A 10243-nucleotide genomic window follows, 5' to 3' on the forward strand; every position below is an offset into this window, starting at 1 on the left:
TTTATTCCTCGGAGATTATTCTTTATTCCTCAAAGCCACGGCCATTTAGAAATTAGTTTAATATTAAATAAATTTGATTTCCTCTCCCAGTTTAGTTTTCTATGGTTTTTTTTTCTTGGGTGTGTGGTACAGGGACATGGCTTTATGGTACTGGAACATTTCGGAAAAGTCATTTCTTTTCAGATTTCTTCTTACTAAAGGAGCATTGTTATAGGAATTGAAGATAAAAAAGAAATTTTATAGGGATTGAAAACTATCTTAACCCAGAACTATAATAATAAAAGGTCGCGACTTTGGAGAATAAAGAAAAATCTCCGGAGAATAAAAATTTTCTACAAAGTTGGTCAACTGAGATTGACTTTTTTATTTCTATTGTTGCTATAGGACTTCTAGTTTTGGGAGGTAAAGAATTAATTTTTTAGAAGATCCCATAAAAGAATTTAGAAAGAACTTTTATAAACTTAAACAAATTTTTGTAGGTATCTAAACCCTAAACTCCTTCGAAGCTCCACGTGTTTCTTCTTTTCTTCATCTTCTTCTCCAAAGCTTTGCTTTCTTTTAATTACTAAATCCTAAAAACATGGAGAACAAACCTAATATGTTTAGAAGTGATCAAAAATATGTTTTAGGGATCAAAATTAACCGATTTCTAAGGTTTAGAATATGTTTGCCTCTCTTGGGAGGATCAATGGATGAAGAAACTTGCTTTGGATGTTCCATGCATTGAAGATGTACAAAGAGTTTCAAGAGATTTTGTCTGAGATGAGTGAGGAGAAGAAAGATAGTGAAATGACTTAAAATTAAAAAAAAACAATTTTTTTACTTAAAAGTTAATTTTGTAAACTGTAAATTTTTTGTTGTGTTCTCCACAGGAAAATATGCGCAAGAGATTTTACATAGAAACATTGATTTCCTAGAGAATTTATTCCCCCACATTTTTCTTTATTCTTCAAAGTCGCAGCCTAATAAATGTATTAAAGTTTCTTTTATTTTCGTGATTTATTTTCAATCTCTTCTACAACCACCACCAGCATACATTACATTTTTATGAACTCTTAAACTTTTATTATTTCCTTTCTATTTAATACAATTATTATCTCATCCCTCCATATTGTTTGACCAATATTGGAAACTCAGTTTCTTGGAACATTATTAATTTAATTTTTGAGTTTATAGCCCAAAAAATGGGTCCTAATAGGAGATATAGTCCTCTATAATGCTATAAAGGGTTTCAAAATCAAAATAATAATATAAATGGATATCTAGTCATTTGGTCTCATCTAGAGAGAAAACACAAATCCCTAGAATACCAAATAAAACATAATTCCTAATCTAACCTTCCTCATATATTATAACTGATTTATCTTCAAAATCCATAAAGATCTTCTTCCATTTTTATCTCCCACATTCTATCTCCAATCACGTTTCTAAACAAAGAAATATATATTATAACTGATTTATCTTTAAAATCCATAAAGATCTTCTTCCATTTTTATCTCCCACATTCTCTCTCCAATCACGTTTCTAAACAAAGAAACGTAATTTATTATTTTCAGTAACCGAAACCTCTTTATTCTCTCTCTAAATCCGATTCACATAACAAACTCTCCATTAAACTCAGAAATCTTGTTTCATCTTCATTAGATTGTTTTTCAAACATTCGTCTTTTAATCCAATACACAAGCTCAGAACCCCATTTCCATTTATATCTCTTCATATCAAGTTTATTTTCAAGATCTACAGTTTCATCTTATTATAAGGTAAGAAACCATCTTTCAAATTTATGTTTTCGCTTAACATCTTCTAACATTTATATGATTTTGTTTATAAATGGTTGTAATCACTTTATCATTGAATCATCATATCATATTTCATTAGATTTAGTTTTCCTATTGATAATAAATCGTTTTAATTATTTTGTTTACAAACCAGATTTTGATCTCTTTCCAAAACCGAAACATCTTTCATTCTCTTTTTCATACAGAAGATTTCAGATTTGTAATTTACATTTTTGATTTTCTGATATTAGGTTTTTGATTCTCTGACATTTCTTCACATCAGAACTTTGCATCCGTACAATTTTTTATCAAGATATTATTCCGTACGGTTTCTCTTAACAGAATGTACATTATAAGTAATTCGTATTAAATTGTTCATACTTTAAAGTACATTACGCCAATTTCGACCGTACTGCAACTGTATAACAGAATGTAAAATATATGTAATCTGTTAACAGTTATACATACTTTAGCAGTCTTATTTAAAAAGAATGTTTAATTATTAATAAAGTACGTATAATTGCGTAATATCTGAAACAGTACATGTAATTTATAGCAAATTACACATATTTGTGTTATATCACAGTGTCAATGTGATTCAAACTAAAATATTATTTATCTCCAACACATGTTGAAGTTTATCAAACATTATGGATAATTTATTCATTGTTTATTGTCGTTTATGATAAATTATAAGTTTTTCTAACTAATGTACATATTTTTTTTCTTGTAGTAAACCAGCACTGATGGAATTTCCTACAGAATCATCACATAAACTATAGAAGTATAAATTACGATGAAGAAGATTGTTTCTATGATTTTGTTTGGATAACGGAGTTTTATGTGAAGACTTACAAGGAACATATAAGTCCTGCCCTTAACTTTGATGAACTACGTACATTTAATGAAGAGTCAAAAACACTACCATGTTTGAGCCGTAGACCTGGAAAACTAAAGACAGTAAGAATCGAGAGCTCGGGCAACATTCCAACGGAGTTTGTTTTTAAGTTACCTAGTCTACTATGTTATTTTCATTTACAATAAAACACAGATTATTGTTCAATAAAATTTCATTTCAGTTGTACAAAGGTTGTGTTATTTACTATACAGTATACATAATTTATGATAAATCACATACTTTATAACAAAAAACATGATTTCAGATTTACATTTCCTAACATGTTACCATAATTTATGGTACATAATGGACATGTACACGTAAAAAACAAGTAATTTATGTCAGAAAATAATCTACGTATTCAATGGTACATAATGGACATGACACACATACATATGACAAATTACGTTGTATACATGACAAATGATGGTTTCCTCGTCATAAATAACACATAATTTACGAACTTGTTTCATAATTTGTATTCGATGTGTGTTTATGTATGAGTAAAAACGAAAGTTAAGTGAGAGAAAGTTGATATATATGTTTTGAATATTAACCCCCAAATCACGCTAATTGATGTCAGAAAATATACTCTTTCCAAATCTGAAAGTTAAGTGAGAGAAAGTGATATATAGATTTGGTTTCCAAATCTGAAAGGTTGAGAGAGAAAATCTGTTTTGGAAAATATCCGTTTTCCAAATATGTTTTGGAAAATCTGTTTTAGAAAATATCCTTGACCCGTTACTTCCTATAAAAACCCCCCAAATCACGTCCAAATCTTGCCTTACCAGATTCTTTTTGTCCCCAAATTAAAAACCCGTGAAATATGAAGGTGGGACATTGACGGGAATATGTTTTAGAAAGTGAGGGTTTTATGTCTATATGGTAAAAGGACTAAAAAATCTATTTTTTGGGAAGATTTGATCCTAAACCCTTTTTGAACATTATTTTGGACTATATACCCATGGACTCTTATTAATTTGTATAATCACATTACAAACAAAAAAAAACCAAATTTATTATTATTGACTTTTATGTACTAGTGTAACGCTCCAAACCTTAAGAGTTATCCATATTGTATCTGCTTTAGACACCTCACACCTACGAACACAATTACAGGATTTTGTTATTGGCGAAAGCTCCACGAGCTCACCAAAAGATCTCGATACTGGCGAAGACACACCATTTGCCCTACAAATCAGAGTATGTATGGACCCTCACATGTACGATTATGTCCTCACTCAACCCACTGTAGTATGAAATTTTGTTTCACACCAAGAGGCCTCGACACTTAGCTTGAGCGCTTGCTTGTAGTTCAGACTCCAGACAGTCTCGTCCCTGATGTATAACTATCACACTTAACGAAGCAGAAAATAAATTTTCATTAAATTTGTAATAATCCATAATAATTATTCTCTAGTTTTAGAAATAACATTAAAAATAGCTAAACCAAAAAAAGATTAAGATCACGCAAATATGGAGAGTAAATAATCTGTATAATTTTTTTTCCATGAGGTTTCCATTTTTGGGGATTTCATATTTTACCCTTGATTCTTTGACCTTATTAGATATTGTTCACCAAACAAACATCCCAACTTCCCAACCTCACCATTTCTAAGTAGAAAACATTATAAATATAGAAAAGGTTAAGTAAAGACTGAAAGTTCATCCAAATTCACATCAATTCAAATTCAGATCTCATCTTCTCTCTCTCTTGTTATCTTCACTCATGATTCTCTGATTACCACCTCTTTGATTTCTACTCAAGAACTCGTGGAAGTAAATTAACCCCACAAATTCTTCATTCCCATAACTGAAAATGTCATCAATTTGATTACTCAAAGAATCTAATCACTGTTGTTGTATTACTTGATTAGAATTTCACAGAAATTTAGAGAGAAAGAAAATGGCTGCTGCTGCTGCATCAATTCATCTGGGTCCATGGGTTCAAACATGCTCAATGTTTAATTATGCAGGTAGATCTATTACCCCATCTTCCTTAATTTTAAACCCTTTAAGAAAAACCCAGTTTTATCCACAACTCAAAAAAGGGTCTAGGGTTTCTTCTTATTCTTCTATATCTGCTGTTCATCTATCTAAAGAAGAGAAATTGAAAGTAGATGATGAACAAACCCTAACTGATGAAACTCATAAAGAACCAAATTCTACTTTCAATTTCAAATCTTATATGCTTCAAAAAGGGAACTCTGTAAATCTAGCCCTAGAAAATGCTGTTACCCTAAAAGACCCAATTAAGCTTCATGAGTCAATGAGATACTCTCTTCTCGCCGGCGGTAAGCGAGTTCGCCCTGTTCTTTGTATTGCTGCCTGTGAACTTGTAGGAGGTGATGAAACCACAGCTATGCCTGCTGCTTGTGCTGTTGAAATGATTCATACTATGTCTTTAATCCATGATGATCTTCCATGTATGGATAATGATGATCTTCGACGAGGAAAACCCACAAATCATATAGTTTTTGGTGAAAATGTAGCTGTTTTAGCAGGCGATGCTCTTTTAGCATTTGCATTTGAGTATTTAGCTAATTCAACAATGGGGGTTTCTCCGACGAAAATCGTTCGAGCAGTCGCAGAATTAGCTAGGGTAATCGGAACGGAAGGACTAGTTGCAGGACAAGTAGTAGATATTGGATCAGCTGGATTATCTGAAATTGGGTTAGAACAACTTGAATTCATTCATATTCATAAAACTGCAGCTTTACTTGAAGGTTCTGTTGTGATTGGAGCAATTTTAGGAGGTGGGTCTGATGAAGATGTCGAAAAATTAAGAAAATTTGCTAGATGTATTGGATTATTGTTTCAAGTAGTTGATGATATTCTTGATGTTACAAAATCATCTCAAGAATTAGGTAAAACGGCTGGGAAAGATTTGGTAGCAGATAAAGCAACATATCCTAAGTTAATCGGAATCGAAAAATCAAGAGAATTTGCTGAGAAATTGAATAAGGAAGCTAAAGATCAACTTGTTGGGTTTGATTCAGAAAAAGCTGCTCCATTGATTTCATTAGCAGATTATATTGCTAACAGACAGAACTGAAATTGATGAGTTTAGGAGAAAGTCTCACAGAAGAATTTGACAAGAATGAAACTGATTAAACCATGATCATCTATAAGAACATGTCAAGTTTTTTTCTTTTTAGGGTTTTTTGTTGTTTGATCTTTGATTTTCTTTTCTTGATACTAGAATGTTGATTTATGTTGGTATACATTATGTATGATTAAGCCAATGCCAAACAAAAACTAGCTATAAGTGTTGGATTTAGAATGAGAGTAGTACTGTTTGATCTTCGCTCTTATGTTAAATGGGAGGAGTCAATGAAATTAGCTGAGCAACATGAAAGAATATATGTTTCGAACGACAGACCAAAACGTCGAAATGGTCTTTTCTTCCTAAAGTTTTACACACAATTTGAATCAGAACTTGATGTGGCGTCTCCTCGTCTAAGCAACATGAAAGAGTATTAGCTTTGAACAACATACCAAACCGTTGAGAAATGCCCTTTCTAGAGGTTTACTCGGAATTTGACTCAGAACTTGATGTGGTGTCTTCTTAGCTAAGCAACATGAAAGAGCATTTGTTTCGAACAACAGACCAAAACGTCGAGAAATGGTCCTTTCTTCCCAAAGTTTAGAATTTGACTCAGAACCTGATGTGGCGTCTTCTTAGCTAAGAGTTTGATTCAAAAATTGGTTTGGTGTTTTCTTAGCTAACTAACATGATAGAGTATTTGTTTCGAACAACAGACCAAGACGAGAGAGATGGCCTTTCTTCGTAGAGTTTTACACGTTCGCTCATATTTTGACTCACAACCTGAGATGGGCCGAGACTTTTACTCATAATTTGACATGTCTTTTTTTTTTATAGGAAGCTAGAATATCATTGAATTAAACATAATTTGACATGTCAAAACAGGGATAGTGAATGGGTACCATCAGTTACGTTTTTCTTAATATTGTTTAGTTATTGGGTATGTTATTTTTGGAAAAAATACTTCTCCATCTGTATATCATTTTTTGGATAAAATATTCTTACTCTCACTAGGGCTGGGAAAAAAGTTCCTTCATCCGAGAACTGTCCTGGGTCCGCCCGAGTTCGGAGACACCCGAGACCGCCAGAAATTCGATCAGGCCAAGCCCGGACCGACCGATTAGAGTTGTCGGGCCGGTCTCGATTTTGAATCTCTGGCTGGCTGTCCGACCAAGCCCTAAATTTTGTCTTATCTTTGTCCTATATATTGTCCTAATTTTTCCCTTAAAATTTGTCACAAACTTAACCCTAAAATTTAGTAATTTCAGTTGTACTTGGACCAAGCCAAATCAATACCCCAGTACTTGAAGAAACGCCGTGGTTCGGACAGGTTTTGGGCAGGTGATTTTAAGATTTTGACCGGCCTGGATAAGAATTCCAATCGGACATAATGTTGTTGGGACCGGACCACCCGAGCCCGATTGAAATCGCACTGGAGCAGGTAATTTAGGAAAAATTGGTGTCTACAATCCGTTCAAATTGGCATACCCTATTGGGTCTTTCCGATTAGGGCGGTTTGGGTCTCAGAGCAAAATTCAAGATAGACCCAGTAATGGGTCGGTATGCCACGCAAATTGAACGCTTCCTATCTCAATGGGCCAACAACACACGCATGAAATGTGAGGGTCAAGAATTTATTAAGAAAAAAGATGTTCAATTCATTAAATACAAAAGTTGTGTTTCTCTTCTAACGTGAGACCCAGACTATGACTAGTTTTCTTTTTAGGCCATTGTTGTGATCCACCAAGCAGACTAAATCCACCTCCATTGTCCTTGTTCGAAGAGCTAACCCTCCATCAACTTTATTACGGATTCAAGATTCTTTAGGGGACTGTACAGCTTGCACTATAGTATTTTTTTTTTTCTGGCGATGCTCATCTTCCACTTAACGGTGTATCCGAGCTACGACAGATTCCACTCTACTAAACGTTATTCTACGTCCCATAGGTGCACAATGCTTCGAATCATTGCATCTAAGCACCCCTCCTCATACTACTACTTCACTTCCAGGTCAGCTTCCTGGCTTATCATTAACCCATAGTGGCTTATAGTCGTTATAATTGGTATTCGGTTTGGTCGGACAAATACTGGGTTTGGGTTATAATCAAGTCGGGCTTGAGTGCCAAATGTAAGAGAGTGCGGGGATGGGCAAATTAGTGACGGGAGGAATAGACTGTCATATATGTAAACGAGCAATAATTTTGAGCTATATTTAAATATAATGAACATTTATAATATAAGGTTTCAATTGAAAGCTGGTCTTCTTGGACATCCTTTTGCCAAGTTAATTGAGATTCAGAAAAAAAATTGAGATTCAGTGGTCTACGTTTTCTAGTCTTGCAGGTGGAGTATTCAGGATGAAATTTGTGGAGTATTCAGGATGAAATTTACTGTACTGACTATAAATTTGGCTTGTTTATTGTTTTCCTGAGTTACAATTTGAGTCTCTACTCAACATTATTAGCATTTGCTAGTTCGTTGAATCTTAAAGGCAGATAGAATTTGGAAGGTACAAGTGATTCATTGTTTAAATTGTAACTAATTTGTTTACTTTATAAAATTTTGGGTTAGAAAATGTATACTCAACCTCCGGACACTCCTACTTGAACCGCATGTGAGGAAAAAAAATCTCTCAATTGACACTCTTAAGTTTGACTGATTTCTTAGATGACAAGTTAAAAGGAAAACATAAGACATTTTTTTTTTTTGTATTTTTCTATACATTAACTAAAAAGTCAAATTTTAAGTTTCGATAATACTTAAATTCTTTCGAAAGTTGAAACTTGACCTTTTAATCAATGCATACAAAAACACAAAAAAAAAAAATCATCTCCACATTTTCTTTTCACAATAAAGAGCTTCAAGGAAGCTTGCCACACTTCAGTAGACCATTCTATTTTATTTTTATTATAGATATGATGAAGAAAGAGGCAGAAATATTTTCAACAAAGAAAAGGCTTGTTATAAACAAGAAAATGTGAAAATGATAAAAGATAATAAAATATGCCAGGAGACAGGTAACATGATAGAATAAATGATCACATCATATTGTTTAATACTGGCAATTATATTATTAATCTATGCTTCTCAAACTTGATATTTCCTTCATTCATTTTAAAGGATTTCACCAGTAAGAAGCAACATCAATAATTTGGAATCTAGGGTTTTGAAATTATGTTTTATGGGTTTTGAAATGTTCACAGAGAGAGAGATAATTGTAGTGAGAAAAAAAAATGTATGGGAAGCTACTAGAAAACACCTCTAATGATAAAAAGAATAAAAGGTGTTTATCAGCGAAACATCCCATTTTTTGATTGATATAAGCCTCCCATGAATCAGACAAACAATTTTTTCATTAGTTTTGGCTGGGATTATGAAGGCTCATTCTTCCTCAATCATCTTCTATCTCAATTAACAAAAAAACAAATAATTCTATTGACAAAAATGAATACCAAACCTAAAAAACTAGGGTTTATTTGGGAAAGCCGATCTGTTCAAAGCAATCAATAAAGAAAATTTGTTAAAGATACAAACTGCAGAAAGAAATGATTATTAGGGTTCTTATAGAACTGCTGTATAAATTTCTGGACCGTGATTTAAAAATATGCTCTATTCCAGAGATAATCTAATTTTGGGTGAAGAGCAGAAAGAGGCGTATGAACTATGAGGTAGAGAGAAACCCAAATTACCTCCTTAAATAGAGAAACCCTAGAAACTAACTTGAGAAACCCTAGAAATTAAGTTTGGTTAAGGGGCTTGATGCTCGGGTAAGAGAATTTTAAAAGAGTGCCCAAGCCCGCCAACTTAAAATTAACGGCTTCCGCGAGATGTGAAAACTTCGGGCTCGCCCCGGGCAATTTCCCCTTCGGAGTCAAGCATTCTGAGCTGGGTGCCCGATACCATTTTCGAATCCAAGCCCAACCCGTTTATTTCATCAAAACGGTCGGTTGAATCTACATCAAAATTTATATTGTTTATGGCCTTTAATAGAGTCCGGCGTCCATGACGAATTTTAGATTTTCGGTATTTTTTTATGTCCGAAGAGCTATCAATGTGCCTGTACTCAACACCACCACCACAAAAGGAACCCTTATAACAAAGAAGATGTCGAATTGAGGTCATCGTCAGGTCTATCTTTTAAACTCGATTTGACATTAGGATATGGAACTCAGAAAGATGAAGAGATGTATATCTTTTAAAGCTCCGTGAGGGGCAGTGCAAGACCGACTAACCTATAGTTGATGGACGGCCTCAATCCAAAAAACCCTTACATGATCATATAGCCAGTGTCGCCCCATTACAACTACTCGTCCATAAATTGTGGGTATTGTCAAAATTTTCCATATAACAACTTTTTATCTTTTTCTTCATCTCATCTCGTATCTGACTATCACCACCAATTTTTGCCTATCTTTCTCTCAGATATATCTCTCTCTTTCTCTAACTTAAATCATATATTTCAACTGGCTGAGATTATGGGAATTCAGTCAATGATAAAAAGATATACGAGAGAAAGATCTA

The 10243-nt window shown here is 33.5% G+C and overlaps 1 protein-coding gene and 2 non-coding genes across 3 annotated transcripts; 1 reads left to right on the forward strand and 2 right to left on the reverse strand.

The window, feature by feature from the left end:
• The first annotated feature begins 4176 nt into the window (after positions 1-4176).
• Positions 4177-5982, forward strand: LOC147565316 (geranylgeranyl pyrophosphate synthase, chloroplastic-like). The gene has a single exon (XM_086651803.1). It carries the CDS (start codon positions 4583-4585, stop codon positions 5729-5731), a length of 1149 nt encoding a protein of 382 aa, XP_086507929.1. The 5' UTR covers positions 4177-4582; the 3' UTR covers positions 5732-5982.
• Positions 5983-8721: 2739 nt separating this feature from the next.
• On the reverse strand, positions 8722-8864 carry LOC147565317 (small nucleolar RNA snoR137). The gene has a single exon (XR_015231665.1). It is a non-coding gene; the product is annotated as a small nucleolar RNA snoR137 (small nucleolar RNA).
• An 89-nt stretch (positions 8865-8953) lies between these two features.
• On the reverse strand, positions 8954-9094 carry LOC147565318 (small nucleolar RNA snoR83). Its single transcript, XR_015231673.1, has one exon. It is a non-coding gene; the product is annotated as a small nucleolar RNA snoR83 (small nucleolar RNA).
• Between the last annotated feature and the right edge of the window lie 1149 nt (positions 9095-10243).

The sequence above is a fragment of the Eschscholzia californica genome, unplaced genomic scaffold, assembly GCF_041429995.1.
Source record: "Eschscholzia californica isolate CP2 unplaced genomic scaffold, dmEscCali1.0.p SCAF_1, whole genome shotgun sequence".
NCBI classification, from domain to species: domain Eukaryota; kingdom Viridiplantae; phylum Streptophyta; class Magnoliopsida; order Ranunculales; family Papaveraceae; genus Eschscholzia; species Eschscholzia californica.

Bases quoted from the DNA above. Each gene is read 5' to 3' on its own strand.
- LOC147565316 (XM_086651803.1), top strand. From the start codon at position 4,583: ATGGCTGCTGCTGCTGCATCAATTCATCTGGGTCCATGGGTTCAAACA.